Here is a 16013-nt window from a genome sequence, read left to right as displayed (position 1 = left end):
GTTCTTAAAAAATAAAGTGTTTTGTCTAATTTATCACTTAAGTAAATGACCAAAGTCCATATGGCTGTTAAAAAGATTCAGCCAATTAGTCATTTTAAAATAGTTACTGTACTGATTGTTTTGCCTGTGACTTGGAGCGGGACGTTTAAACATACATTGTGAAAATATTAAAAGAATGTTAAGGAAAAAAAAATCAGTTGTCATCTATTTGTTGCCTGCAGCCCATACATTTCCAGCCTCTCTCACTCAATCCTGAGGCTCAGTTTAATTTGGAAAGGTTGCCTTGTAAGGTCTCATTCTGCAAAGACTTCTCCCGTTGAAGATCTTAGCTATAATTTCGGTGGAACTGCTCACACGCATATATTTACTCAAGTCTGTAAACCTTTGCAGCATCAGGTCAAGCAACAATTACCATCCTTTTCCTAGGATCCTGGTATATTAAAACAAAGCAATAATAATGTAGTACAATATTTTTATAGGTCACTCAGCCAGTAGAGTGCTGTCTCGTGGACTCAAATGACATAAAATGTGAAGATGTGAGACTCTTCTGTCTGAAACTCTTTACAGAGAGTAGCTGTAGATACGACAAAAGAAAAGGAAGGTGTTTTAGGGACAGTAACAATCGATTATGGGGACCAGTTCAATGTCTTGGAGGGAGGAAAGAAATCACCACTAAGCAGTGGAGATGGGAGAAATCCCAGATCAGTCTCACAGATCGTCTCCAGGGTAGGGAATGGAAGTGTGCTTTGACTGAAGAAGTGACCTGGTGATGGTATTAGATCCTCTGACGTTTCAAGAACCAGAACTTAAGAACATGGAAGAGGATCACAACAGACAAGAAGGAAAGTGAGTAATAGGTGGCTATAGATTTCCAAGGGTCTTCATAAGGACCTATCCAGACAGTCCCAGAAAGGGTGGCAGACAACAGACAGATACAGAAGAGGTAAAGTGAAGAAGATGGCCTGGGTTTTTATATATATATACACACACACACAGAGTAAAGATTCTTATAAAACTATATATATACATATATAGAGAGTTTTATAAGAGTCTTTACTATACACACACACACACACACACACACACACATATATCTCGTTTTATAAGAATCTTTACTTTCTCTCTTTCTCTCTCTCTCTCTCTCTCTCTCTCTCTCTCTCTATATATATATATAAATAAAACCCCAGGCCATCTTCTTCATTCTACTTCTTATGTATCTGTCTGTATCACCTGTGGGTGTGGGTGTGTGTGTGTGTGTGGGTGTGTGTAGAGAGAGAGAGAGAGAGTTTTATAGGAATCTTTACTATATATATAGTAATAAAAAGACTCTTATAACACTTTTTAGATAAATAAGCTTGCATTTGAGAATGTCTTTGCTGTGTTTGCAGCCCAAACACTGAAACCCTGCACAGGTCAGACAGTTTACTTTTGCTTGGCTAGAATTTCTTTTAGCAGGGCGATGAAAGCAGACACAGCCTCTTTCAAGCTGGTTTCACTTCCAGGGCTGTACCCTGCCGGAGCAGTACAGTGTTACAGAGCCTGGGTCAACAGATGTAGAGCTGGACGTCACCTGCTTAGATGTTTGCTGGCAGGCAGCAACTAGGCAGTGACTCTGGAAGCTGCAGATCTCTGCATGAACGTAGTCTGTTCTCACAAGGATGGTAAATACACAATAGTTAAAAGGCAGAGACAATGCACAATGAGTAGAAGGATGGTAAGGAATAATGCTGCATTGCAGTGCATCCACGGATGACTGTTCAGTCTGTTATTACACCTATGCTACTAGATATAAGTGCCTTGTTTTTGGTAGCATGGTTACAACAGCCTGGCTTCATTTGTCCTGAAAGCCAGGAGTGTGCACACACTAAACCATGGAAAACAGAGGGATTCAAAAATATGAATTTGGGCTAAATTCCTGCATTCTGAAAGGAATTAGCTTGCTGACCAAGCCTGAATAGTTTAATGTTTTGTTTCCTCATTTCTAATTCAGAAAATATGCAACTCTTTCTTCACTTGATTAAACAACACTCCTGTCAGAGATTTTAGTAACTTGTTTTTTTCTGTCCTGGAAAGTCAAAGACATCCAACAAAATCCTTAAAGGACTGAATATGCTTAGTCTGAACCTTGAGAATCTGGATCAACTGGTAACAGAGCCTGAAGGAAACCCGAATTCTTGTCAATTTGTCCCTTATGTTTGATGCTTTAGCTGGGTACAAAGAACGCAAGCAAAGGCAGACTCAGTTGCTAGCACAAAAAAAACACCTGACGATGCAAGTGTTTTACCTGTCTCAAATCGTCTGAAACTATAACGAGAAGCAATGGCTCTCTGGACAAAGTTCCCATGAAGATGAAGTGCTGGTCTTGTGATCAAAACAGGTCACAGACAGCTCGGTCCTACGGTGCACCAGCAATGCTGTAGGTCTTGACATAATGCTGCATGAAATAACACGTTGCAAACCCCAACAATAATTCAGATTTGCTGACAGTCCAGTTGTCTCTTCAGATTTCTCCTGGCGTACAAGACTCTGATTCAGTTCAGTACGCACATTTGCTGCTCCAGTAGATTTAGTGCAAGTTGACAAGCTGCCTTGGAAAAATGCCCATGCCAACATAAAGTGTTCGAAGAATCCAGGAGAATAAGCTGAAATACTCACATCCACTCCAGGAAGGCCAGGTAACCCAGCATCTCCACGCTTTCCAGGCTTCCCTGGTGCACCTTTAGGTCCCTAAACCAGATAATAGACAATGACTGTTAATATAATTACCAACACACGTCCTGATGTAAGCAAGACAGTGATAAGATCCTTTCTTAAAATGTTAATGTCATGCCCTGTGACACAGGAGAATTTCTTCTAAATAAATTAGATTTCATAATTCATCCACATGCAAATCTCATACACGCTCATAAACTTCGGAGCATCTCCCCGTGAACCTGCTTACTCCTGCTTTGGAGCATCTCCCGGTGAAATGGATCCTGGTGGGTGCCAGGAACGGATAGCCCTGGAAGGCACTTGGTGCCAGGTGTATTATACAGGGCAGATTTTGGCCACTGTGGAGGTCTTTAATCCAGCTGGGTTTGGACAACCCTGGAGAAGTACTTTGAAGTATCTCCTTTCAGCACTGAGGTTGCTTGACTCTATGTTCTCCATGTATTTTTCACTGTCATCCAAATGGTCAGCTTGCGTCTACACTGGCGGTGCAGTCCACACTTCTAGGGGGAACTAAAAGCACACACCGAGGTGGCATGCTCCTGCTACGCCCGTGCAAAACCTGCCTCTGTGCACACGCCAAATAGTTCAAACCACGGCCAAGTGGCCAGAACCGAGAATGTACATAGCAACAATTGCAATTCAGGCATACAAAGCATCGTAAAAATTGGGTCTTGGAGGAGAATAGATGTATGCTGTGATTTTAACTCTGTTCTCCTCGGCCTTCGTCTCAGACCATCTGCTCTCCTAGCTCCGAGAACGTTTCTTCTCAGGTTCGGTGCTGACGACAAGCTGTCGTTCCCCCTTAGCCTGCTCGCTAAACGTGTAGGAGGTCTCCTACAGACCGAGAGGGAGAAAGTGCTGCTGATGACTCTTATTGCTGGAAAATGAGTGATTCACAAGCACTATTTCCTTGTGGTAGATTTACAAGAGAAAATAAGATAGTTGATGCTGGGTAAATACTTACTGTTGGACCAGGCAAACCAGGTGGGCCAGCTTCTCCCTGGGGGAATGAGAAAAGACATCAATATTAGCACTGAGATCTCTCTCCATCCCTGTATCTTTGCAGCCACCACTTGCATAGGCAGCAAGCAGGCTCAAATCCCTCTCCATCCTTGTGCTGAGGATTGCCATCATTTGGACTGAAGTGCCCATTAAAGGGACATCCAGGTGCTTATGATGCACTAAAACTGCTGACCCCATCACACTGTTGAAGGGATCAGAGCCCTTCAAAATCTGCCATGCTTGCACTAGCAGATTTAGCAAAACCCACATGCTATGTACTGGCTTCTCCAGGTACATCCATTGATTCTGAAGGCTGGTCCAGGAGCGCGGGTGATCCCAGCCCCAAAGATTTTTTGCAGAGGGAGCAGAGAAGAAGCTGTCTGGCTTGTGCTCAAGCTTGTGCATATTTCTCTGCTGACTTAGCTAAATGCAAAGTGAAATGCTCAGGCACAGCCCGAGGGCTTGTGACACTCCCCAGGGGACTTGAGACAATAAACCATTGATCAGGTTACATGTGTGAAGAAGCATTCAAAGGCTCTAGCGTTAGGATTCAATTTTCAAGGGAAGATGGACAGAAACCTGATTTCCATCCCGTTCAGTTGCAAAAATCACGGCCAGAGCCAATGCTTAATGAGTTTCTAGATAGGGCTTTCCATCTCACCTTTGCACCCTATTGGGGCACATCTCCAGCAGGCTGGTTTCAACTCAGAACATTCAAATAATGGGCACAAAGGCAGTAAAATACACTCTCAACTGGTTGACTAGAGCTAAGCCCTTGCAAACAAAGGAGCCACTTCCACTGCAGTTATTCCTGCCTGCTCCCAGCCACTGGGATGCTGCACATATTTGGCCCAAGGCAAAGCAGGAGGAAGGAACACGTGTAATTTGTGCTTTATCTTCATTTCCTGAAAGATGTGATCATCTTCTGTTACAGAACAACTAGAAGGGCAAAGCGCGGTCTAATGGTTTGAGTGCTTTGGAAGGATCATTTTCTTATTAAATAATGAAAGCAAGCATATAACTGGGTTATTCAAGCACATTCAAGTTGCCTCAGATCTGTCTGAGCTGGGCCCTGGGAGAGGCCACACCAGTGTGTCCCAGCCGCCTGCAGAGGGTTTAGATTGAGAGTGTGGTCGGGAGTAGAAAGGTAAGAAAGATTTATTGACTTAAGAAAAACACAACTACATGTAGTAACAAGACAAACGATGACAGACAAAAGCAATTCGCGTCGGCAACTTATCGGCAGTCCCTCTGATGCCTGATACACAGCAAGCTTCTTTTTCCACAAAGTTCAGCGAGGTCAGGCGTCCCCGGACAACGCTGTCTGAGGGGTGCCGGGAAGGACCCTGGAACGCAGTTCTTGGGCTCCTCGAGGTCCACAAGCCCACTAATCCAGGCAACAGCTAACTAATCCTTTTCACAGAGCTGCATCTTCCTTCTGAATGGTTTCCAAATATTTCAGCTAATTTATAGCTTCTGAAGGACATTGATAACGTACGACCACATAGTTTCCTTTTTCTTCAGCTGTCCATAGACTGACCAATAGCAGTACAAGCCTTGCATTCCTTTGATAAGGTAATTTTAACTGTGCCATAGGGCCTTACTACTTCTAGGCTTTGCTAAATTTACTAGGCCTTACTTTATACAAGGCCTCACTACATCTTAAACTATAATTAGGCTTTTAGCAACAACTTATAGCTTAATATCTAAACCAATACAGAAAAACACTTGGTCTAATCTTCATAGAGCCTTCAGCAAGCACTTTTATCACACAGACACACTTTTCAGCTGCCACACTCCACCCCTTGCTTGCTGAAGCACCATGATAGCTACAACTGAGATGCCAAAGCCACATGCGCTACATCAGGAGATGGGGAGGGATCTATAAATTTAACTTGCATAGCATGAACAACGGTTGAAATACCATTTAGCGGTTGCCACTAGGGCAGTGCAGAATACTACGATGCTCAAGATGGTTAGCCACGTAGTTGAGGTGACACTTGGTGACACACGAATAGCACAGATTATACCATTTACCTGTTACTACGCGTAGTTGTGTTTTTCTTAAGTCAATAAATCTTTCTTATCTTTCTACCCTCGACCACACTGTCAATCTAAACCCTCCGCTGGCACCTGGGACACAATGGCCACAATGGACCTGGCAAGTTTTCTCCTCCTATGACCCTGCTGCCATGGCTTCGGGTCTAAAGCTGGAGGCACCTCCAGTCACATCCCCTCTGGCACAGGGCACCCAGCACAAAGGGCAGAAAAGGGAGGCATTAGCTTCTTGGAGCATAACACGACCCGGAGAGTTTCTCTTATGTGAGCAGAATATTGAAGACAGAGGAATATTAATCATTTTCCCCCTGTGCCTCAAAACCCAGTGATGCCCACCTGCAAGAAACTGCAAACATCACTTCAAGGATTTACCCGCAAGACCATCTCTCAATGCCGAAGAGTGAAGCCACGTGCCGTCCTCCTTCAGATTTTAACAACTATTCAAGCAATTAATTTGAGAGTGCTCTTGGCTGACAACGTAACAACTGAACTCTAGGCAAAGAAACTTCCAAGGGCAACAGGATATCTGGGAAGGGAAACAGAGCTAGGATGCTAGAAAGAAGTGTAATTTAATACTAATCTTTTGTTAATTATATTTGCTAGGGAGGCCCGAGGTGCAAAGTATCTTAGCAGGAGGAAGATGTGAAGGGAGAGATTGTCCAAGTGGGCTCAGCAGTGGCCCTCTCTGCTGTGGGCCTCACAGTAGGGAGCTGTGAAGACACAAGCTAACGTGGAAGTCTGTATAACCGCTCTATAGTTCCTGAATTAGCAACTGGAAAGCCCATGCAACCTCCACAGCCCCACCCTTGGTCTGACTGCCTCCAGTGAGGGCACAGGGATTTGCATCTTGCAGTGATGGGGAGCAGGCGCAGACTGGACAGGCAGCAAACAGAGGGCATCTTTGTGCTCATGCTTGCTGAAGCAATCCCACTGCAGTGCTTTGCCCACAAACCTGCCATAAATAGACATCGTTTTCCAAGCTGGGAAAGCTCTTTGCTAACAAAAATGAAGGGAGCGGTTCTGTTGAGATGGCTGGTTTGGAATTGCAATTATGAATGGCAATAAGTAGGTTTAGCTTCTTGCCCCCAGACATTGCCCCTTCCTCACAGGCATCAGTGATACCCAGACCTGGCAGTAAGGCTACAAGCTTAGAGAAAGCCGCTCAGGATCTGTCCTGGGCCTCAACTGAACCAAGGACTTTGCCAGGGTGCCGGGGTTTGTGGTACCAAAGTCTAGTCAGAATTGGAGCCCGGTATTTTATTTTACCCCTCTACTAGCAGATCACCATTAGCATCGGTAGTGAATCAGAAGCAACTGCCATCATCAAAGGCATAATTGTCTCCAGTGTTATGTGAGAGGGAAGCCAGTTTACTTATTCTCAGCAAGTCTGTATTGAGGACTCAGCAAAAGGGGGAAAAATCTGCTTTTAGAAAACTGACAATAGTTTCTTTAACATTACACGCCTGGAACTAATGCAAAGAAACTCTTAGATAGCTGGTTTAATTCACAGCACACCCCATCTATTCTAGGGAGCTGAGCAATTACCTTGTTACAAAGCATGGAACATGCAGTATTTTAAAAGGTATAATTATAGGAGACTTCAATGGGATTGAAAGGTATAGCACCTCCTGAAAGGCAAAAGTGAAACAAGGAGCTCTCGGCAATGGCACATCTGGCGTTGGGTTCATCTGAGGCTTGGGCAGAGTTGGCTTGAATAATTCAGTTGTGTATTATGTACTGCTCACGGTGTAGGGCCCACATGAAGGTAGCTGCTGTACATTTTTGCAACATGCATCCAGCCAGAGGCTGTTCTGAGATTTTGCTGTTTCTTTAACTGCCCCCTCTAAACAGAACCTGGCTGGGATGATTTTGGAAAATAATAGGAAGGGAAAAACCAAAACCAAACGAAAATGCAATATTAATAATCCAAAGGTCATAATGCAAATCCACAAAGAAAATGCAATATTTTAAAATGATCATGAATGGTTTTGATCGTGCGTGTTTTCTGAAATCTCACTGGTATAGAGTCAAATAGCAATCTTGTTCTTTGCGGTGTTCACACTGCTACTCTGCCTTTAAGGCACCTCTGGCACATCTTCAACAGGACCCTCGGTTTTCAGGGCTGTAAAAAGGCACAGCAATGTGGGGCGGCACACACCACAAATAACTTCTAGGAGCGCGGCGGCAGGAAAAAGGCAGCTCTTTCCCCAGAAGGCCATGCCACTGCACTGCACGCCAACCACAGGAGGCTCAAGGCAAATCCGGGGGACTCATCACGATAAGAGGTGCTAGCAAAATTGGATGCTGAGGGACAGAGGAGCGTCTCCCATCTAGGACTCTAGGAAAGAACAGTTTTCTTCTTGGTCTTGCTACATCCTTCATTTGCATGCTTCATTTAGCTCATATGCAGCTAAATGAAGCATACGAGATACATCCTGCATTCTTCACATGGTAAATGCTCTCAAACTTTACGCACGCCAGCCCTGGAGCAGGACTACAGGGTTTGGGTTCTCAGACTTGATTCAGGCTAGAGCTACTGGTGTTCAGGCCAGACTCTGATACCTTGTAAGTAGAATAAAGTGGCACTTAGTTATCTCAGTGCTTCAGATCAATCCTATTCCATGCTGCTCGAGTCCCTGGGAGAGCCCTGGTGTGTCTTCTTTTCCGATATGCCTTCACCTTAGCCTGAAGGCTGAGTCACAATAAACACTACAGACCCATCCACCCACCTTTTTGTGTCAATGTTTTTTCTGGGACTCTAGCGAGGTGAAATTAGGCATCTATGTGCAATCCTAAGAAAGTACCACTTGGATGCCTGCTAGGTGGAAAAGGCTAGGACTCAAGAACAGACGCCCCCAGAAGAGCACATCCTCTGAAGGCATGGGGCTCGGTTTCTGGAAGCAAACACCATGTGCGTGGAATGGGAAAAAAAACATCTTTTCTTTCCTTTTTCTTTCTGGGTGAGAAAAACTGACATAACACCCTATACATCTATCTAAACAGCTCCTTGCACATCAGTTGCAGCAGTTTGGCTGCATTATGACCTTTGGATTATTAAAACACAGTTCAACGCCAATACCTATGTCAGTGGGAATTTGTTCAATAAATCCCCTAGCAATTGTGACATAGGCATTGCCCCCCTGGATCATACCAGTCCCTCACTTGGCTCTCAATCCTGCCGCTGGAAGAAGTAATTGCTGCTGAGGAAAGTTGAAGAAATCTCATAAAAGCTCATATAGGACAAGTGGGGAGAAGTGCCTGAAACTAGCTACAATTTATTGAAGCATGGAGGTCTCGACGCCTCCCAGAATTTGTCGTCTTCCTTTAATCACTCTGGCTGTTTTCCTTAGATAAAGCCAATCCTTCCCTGAATACCTCTTATCCACAATACCTTGTGGCAATGAGTTTCACAGGTTAAACTGGGTGTCATGCAAGTATTTCCTTTGCCCTCTATCAATTTAAATTGCATCCCCTTACTTTTATATTCCCCAAAGGCAGATAGGAATTCCTGATCTTCTTCCTCTAAACCATTCCCTGTTGCAAAAGTAGAATAAACTTATTGAATAAAATGATTTCCTCTCATCTAGGAACATGGGTAGGGGACGGGCCGCAGAACAGAGAGGGTTTTATTTAAGTTCAGTCTTGCAAAATGCGTATACACATATACAGTCGTAGACACAAAACCTCCTTGTTCACCCTTTACCTTGAGGAGAACAAGTATAGCTTTTCGGCCTTTTCATCCGAAACCAAATTAGCTCCCTGGGAGAAGCAGAATTTTGCAAGTCTGCCTAAAGGGCTGAGTAGATCACGGAGTTAGGCACAAACAGCATGAACGATTACTGTAATCTGCCTGACAGTATCTGAAATATCCAGTTTTCTTGAAACAGTTTGATCCACTGCAGTAGGATGAAAAGCAACAATATTTGTCTTTATCCAGTGGCCAGAAATAGCCAAAGTGTTTCATCTCAGTGGAAACATCAACTAACAGCAGTAGGACAAGGTTTCCTTGTGCACTACAGCCAACGGCAGCTGAGCTTCTGCCCCAGCAGCCATGGGGAAAGGTTAATAATAAGGAATTTTACCCCCAAAATACAGTCCATAGACTTTCCTGTGTTTTTTCCTATGACTAAAGAAACACACATTTCCATAGGAACTGATGGGCCAGATCCTGATTTCCATCACACCGACGTAAACCTGGAGTAACTTTACCGAAGTCTGAGCCGTAACATCGGTAGGACGCAATGTAGTCCTGCATATAGAATTCAGTTTTCCAGAGACCCAGTGTCTTAGAGACCCAGGGGGGTCTGCAATATTTGAAACAAAATACACAACATGCTACGGATGCAACAACACCGTCCAGCGCACCACACGCTGCACTAGACCCACCGCTGTCCTCCAGCCTTCAAACTACGTCCCACCCAGGTGCCAGAGAGGAGCTAAAAGAGGTTTGGAAAGTTCAGCAATCCTCCTTGTTGTATGCACCAGGAAATCTTAGATGGCACTGAGGGCTTGGACCTGCATGATACTGGAAGCTATCTCCAGGTACTCAGCACCTGAGTCTCCTGCAGGATAGCGCACCTTTGCCTTTTGCATATGGCAGATGGGCTGTTTTTCGGCTGGAGCTTCTCTCTGGAAGGCTGGAGAAGCAGAAGAACTCCTCCGTGAAAATGAGTCCTCCCCTTGCTCCACCTCTGCTCCCCTCCCCCAGATGTGGATGCCCCCTGCCGTACAACACTCACATCGATGCCGTCCTTGCCAGGTGGTCCAGGGAGTCCTTTCGGTCCAGGAGGGCCTCGTGGTCCTGCTCTCTGGGAGAGTCGGGGGAAAAGAGAGAGATTTTGCATTAGAAGAGCCCAGCAGAGCGGGTCAGAGATCACAGTGGGAAAGTAAGAGCTCGGGATAGAGGCAAGGATTTTTCAAGCCCCACACGTTAAAAATCTGAGCACATCTTCTGCAGATATGGGACACCCAGCCCATCTCCTGGATAGGAGCAAGTCTACTGAACTGAAAACTTACGGCAGTTTTATTTGCTCTTGTCCCCATGTCAGTTTGGAAACAGGCAGGGTCCCTCGGGGAACTCGGTTTCCTAGGGTCTGGCTTCCTAAGTCCCAAACCCAGCTTGCACTGGAGACACAAGAAAAAGGCATGCCTCCCTGCGCTAGAATAGCATGCGTACACATGGGCATGCTTTCTATGGGGGACCAGGTGGAGAGAGAGCTTGCAGGGACAGCGTGCAGAAAAGCAGAGCTAAACAAACCACTGTTGGGTAGTTTCTTCTCTAAGCCAGACAGAAGTTTGGCTTTTTGGAGCAGGGGTTGGGGGAAGAGGGTCTCTACAAACGCCTGCTCTGTGGAAATGACTCCCGAGAGTAACCTGCCATCCAGCTTCAGGGAACAAAGGTTTCATTGTGGAGCCAGTTCTGCTCCCAGCAGATGAGGGTCGGCTCCGAATTCCTGAGCCAGGCTGCAAAAATTCCTTCATGAAAGCAGTGCAAAAACCCATTAGAGAATTAATGACACATTAGAGAATTAATGCCACGATCAGGGCGCTTGCTATGAATGCACATAGTTTCAAATAAGGATCTAATGTGCTTTTCCTAAAGATGCTTTAAAAATAGACCAACTAAGGGAAAGAGGGGGGAAAAAAATCTCTGAATAAGGTGAAGAGCGAGATGACAAGAGATTTTTAGTTTAGTGAGCAAGATGATACTGTAAAGTAAAACAAAACTGCTTTCCTTAGGTCAACACCGTCTTTTGTCTGGGAGGTTTTCTTTGCAGGGATACAACTAGGAGGATGGCTTCTGTAGCGACATTTAAAAAGTACCAGGGTCTGTTTCCTGGAGCATGTATTCAATGCCTGCCAATGTGAATGCAAACACTTTTTCTCCTGCTGAGAGGCACCTACAGACAGAAATGCCCAAGCAGTATCTTGTCTTTAGCTTTAGACACAAACTTTAATAAGATGTGCCATAGGACGTGCAGTGCGCTTCACCCTGCAGCTCTGTAATAGTCTTGCTTCTTGATGCAATGCTCATTGCAGTGGCTGGTGGTTTTGGCCATTGGATGTAAAAGAAAATTCTTACCTGAGCTGAGGCTGTGGCTAATAGCTGAAAAAGAAAGAGCAGCCCCAGAGCTGAGAATCCAGCCATGGTCTCCAGGCTCTGTCCCTTCGTAGCTCCTAAACCCTTTCTCTTCTCTTGGTTTCAGCGGCTCCTTCCTTCACCTCCTGGATCTCAGCTCCCAAATGAGTCCCCTCCGCCTCCAGATAAACCCGAGTCTCCAGCTGGAGGGGGCAGAGCTCGGGAACACAGGCAGGCGAGAGGGGCTGAGCTCAGAGGGAAGGAGAGAGGCAGGGAAACCAGGCTGCAGGAGGAGGAGGTGGGGAAAGGAGAAGGGCCAAACTGCAGAGTGGCAGGCAGTCATGAAAGGAGGCACACAGCCTCCTGCCAGGAGCTAAGGGGGAGGAAACCCTTTGAACCAGGGGAGGGCTGGACTTGCCCCAGCCCATGTGGCAAACACCTAAGGAGATAAAATGAAGATCCCTCTTCTCGGGATACGCAGACATCCATTTGGGCTTGTCGGGACCAGATGCAAGCTGTTTGCAATCCACTGCTGCGGCTGGAGAAGTGAAGGGCAGCAGAAATGAAGATTTACTCAACACCGGAGGCTCTTTTATTTCCTGAGAAAAATGCATGGGCCCCTGCAAAGGGGCGATAGCAAAGGTCCTTACTTCCCTCAGTGCTTTCTTAGCTGTGAATACGTATCTAGCATCTTTATTTTTACTTGGAGCCTCAAAAGAGCATCTGGTTGGTTGTGTGGAGACGTGCTACATCTGGTACTGAAAGGAGAGCCACCACAGCAAAGACCAAGGAAAACCCTTAAAAAGTAAAAAGAAAAATCCAGACCTGCCTTTGACATATGTTCGCAACAGGAGCATGACGTGGAGACGACAGCTCTTAGGCCCTCCCTGACAGTAGCATATGAACAATGGTCCTATATGTTCTCCTGTATTGCTAAGGAAGATGATTTTCATCCAAAGAGGAGGACTGCTGGGAATATCCACGAGGAAGAGAAAAGTGTTGAGACCAGGGGAGCGGTGCAGCTCATTTTGATGCAACTGCATCGTTGCCTATTTCTCTTTTTTCCATTGACACGGAAAGGATCGTCCCAGTGCAGGATGGACAAGACTTCCCACCTTGCTGGCCCATCTGCGGTGTCTACCACACATCGCTGGAAGAAAGCACAGGCAAGGGAGCTGGTGGGGCAGGAGAAGGAGAGGTGCAAAGTTCTGCCAGAACAGACTTGCAAAGCGGAAAAAGCAAATGCACCACGTAGCAGTAGCTTCCTCATGCAGACATTTGCTCTGTTAATCCAAGAGAGAGAAGGGGGCAGACAGGAAGCTGGCCTGACGTTTCTCTCTCTACCTGGTGCGGCCAGGCGAGGTGCCCGGTATTAGGAGGGGCAGGGAATGGCAGATCTATGCTTCTCATCCCAAGAAGGGATGTCTGGAAAGAAAAACAGAAACCAAAAATGTGCTTCCTTGTCTTGTCAAGCCATAACTCTAGCAGGGACCCAAAAGCAACAGGAGCAGTCCCTCCAGCCGTCCCGGCATGTGTTTGGAGCAAGATGCACAATTCGGGGAGGTGCCGAGCTGCAACAGCCCAGTGTAGTTCATAGTATGATCTTGAGGTGATGAGGCCTCTTTGCTGGGCAGCTCCAAGCGCTCTGCCATGCCCCCACGCTGCGAGGTGAGGGAGCTGGAGGCACAGACAATATGTTCTTGTGATCGTGGAGCAAATCCACACGGTGCACATTTGCCTCTGAGCACTGCTAGCGCCTGTGCAAGACTGGAGAAAGGCGCGCTCAGTGCTGCTGTCAGATCCCAGCTCTTCCCACTCTGCAGGCTGTACGGGGGAAGCAGAGCATTGCAGGATGCACGTGCCCGAGCGTGCCAGGAGAAGGGCTGCCCGCATGGAAAGCAGCATTCACCGCACGTTACCATAAAGCACCAGATCAGCACCAGAAGTGGAAGCTGCTGTCTATCTTAGCACAGGCGTGGGCAGCCCAGCCCGCTACCAGGCACACATTGGGAACAGATACTACTGCACCTCCACAGTGGGGACGTTAGGAAATATTTAAAACAGGAGCAAAAGAGGAACCCCTCCATTTCACACAGGGGTATGTCATGGCTTAAACCGGCAGCGGAAGCTTCCAGCTGGGTCCCGATGGGTAGATGGGGTTTCACCTGCACCGACATGCTGCCGACTTATCCGCTGACCTTCACCTTCATCTTCCCAACAACATCCAACACTTTTCAGCCAGGTTTTGCCCCCCGACGCACACCCAGAGCAAGTCTTAGCCTTGGACCCAGTTCCTTCCCCCTTGCGCACTGTGCCCTGGAGCCCTTTCACACAACTGCACCTGCTGCCCCCCAGGCCAACTCCCTCCTTGCCACCACCCTGGCAGCCCACCTGTGCTACCTCCGTTGACAGGTACAGCAGTAGAGATCCTTCCCTTGGGTCGCTCCCTTACTTCAGAGATATTCAGGGATTTAGGATACTTGCACTCTCGGGCACATGACTGGGTTTATCCAAGCCTGGGGGATGGGGATGGGGATGGGAAGCCCAGTTGGCTCCACATAGAGTGGGAAGAACAAGGTACTGGACTGCGGCGGCAGAGAAAGGGAGCGGGCCGGAGCCAGGATGGGCTGAGGACCAGGTGTGCGCGTGGACAGTGCAGAAGCAGAAGGGCCTGTGGCCACACCAGACGCATGCTTCTTCCAAACCGGGGACAGAACCCAAAATACTTGAGGCTCAGAGTATGTCAAACACATTGCATTAGCAAGCCTCCTCTTCCTTGCCGGATGATTCACTACCGCAGCTCCTAGCAGCGACTCCTTTCACTCAGCGCGGCAGAGACCTGCACTGGCTTACAAAGCACCCAGCTTGGCAATGACTGTAGAACATATTGGATTTATCATTTTATTTTGGGATTTTATTTTTGGAGAAAGTTTATTCCCCACCCCTCAATTTTCTTCATTAATAATAAAAAAAAAAAAGCGAAAAGAAATCACACACACCCTCCTGTTAAAAGAAAATGCTGTGGGAGGTTTCTCTGTCAAAAACTAGTGTGAGATTATGCAATTAAAGACCATTTTAATACATATGAAAATGGAGCCAATTTCAGTTCATCTGTGCCACAAATGCTAGCATTTCTTAACTTTCAAGTGCTTGACTTTGCAATGGAAATACCGTTTTGGCGGGGGGGGGAGCTGTGCGCGCAAGGTATGCTGTGCCCTGTCTTGCAGTAGCTGGAGAAGTGATTGTAACCCAGATACGGATAAGCCCCTCAGGCACAAGCGGCAGCACCTTTCCAGCTAGTTCTTGTAACAAGGACATAACTTACTAGATCCCAGTAATCTTACTAGATCACTTTTCACAGCCCTCCTGTACTAGAGGCAATGCACATCCCCATGCTGGAGGCACAGGGAACAGCAGCATCCTCAAAAGAGCTAGTGGCAGTCCAGGAATTTCATCCCGATCCCGCCAAATCCCTGTCCAGTTCTTGAGATGGAAGGCAATCTTCTCTCCCTTCCTAATATAGCAGGAGAGAAAATTCCCCATTGTCTCAGCCAGCAGTCTGGATAGAAAATTACCTCCATAATACATGCGTGCCTGTTTTGTAACAGGAATTTGCCACGGCACAATGGAGAACTTGGACCAGGCGATCCCTATCCTCACTGCAATCAGAACAAACAAAATGTTAAATTTCAAGCTCCGTTAGAAAGGATGAATTCCCTTGTTTTGTTTTCTACTGGGCAAAAAACTAGTTATATTTCCTTCTAGCAGGACTTAAAGAACAAGACTAGTGAGGACTGACCCACGTTTGTGTAGCCCTGCCAAAAGTCCAAAGACACCAACATTGCTGAAACGTAGGTTCAGATGAACAGAGGGTTAGATGACGGTGCTACTCGTTTTATCGACTGCTATGGATTGGAGGTTTGGAAACCCCTTTCGCCAACAATTCAAACGCACTTCCAGAAGGCTGGAATAGGTGCTATTTGTTAGCTTCTCGTCTGGGGCACAGTCGTTGAACAAGGAATACTATTATCTGAGCACAGTTACTATCCTGGAGAAGGCCACCAATACATGTTGTAGGCAAGTAGAAACGGAGAAGGATGAGAAGAGGTAGGGTGTGTGCACACAGGTGAGCAGGAAAGCTAGGAAAACACTGGGTTTAGAA

The 16013-nt window shown here is 46.4% G+C and overlaps 1 protein-coding gene across 1 annotated transcript in view; it reads right to left on the bottom strand.

The window, feature by feature from the left end:
* Positions 1-12160, bottom strand: part of COL9A3 (collagen type IX alpha 3 chain) — a 60515-nt gene extending 48355 nt beyond the window's left edge. The window contains exons 1-4 of the mRNA XM_090064571.1: positions 11855-12160; positions 10512-10580; positions 3677-3712; positions 2656-2727 (exon numbers count right to left, since the gene is read on the bottom strand). Coding sequence (XP_089920697.1) covers positions 2656-2727; positions 3677-3712; positions 10512-10580; positions 11855-11920 — 243 coding nt within the window. The 5' untranslated portion in view covers positions 11921-12160. The remainder of the gene's footprint in view (positions 1-2655; positions 2728-3676; positions 3713-10511; positions 10581-11854) is intronic.
* Between the last annotated feature and the right edge of the window lie 3853 nt (positions 12161-16013).

The sequence above is a fragment of the Crocodylus siamensis genome, chromosome 10 (genome assembly GCF_052110815.1).
Source record: "Crocodylus siamensis isolate JL-2025a chromosome 10, ASM5211081v1, whole genome shotgun sequence".
Lineage (NCBI taxonomy): Eukaryota > Metazoa > Chordata > Crocodylia > Crocodylidae > Crocodylus > Crocodylus siamensis.
The sequence above is the reverse complement of the archived record's forward strand: the minus strand, read 5'-3'. Positions and strand labels throughout refer to the sequence as shown.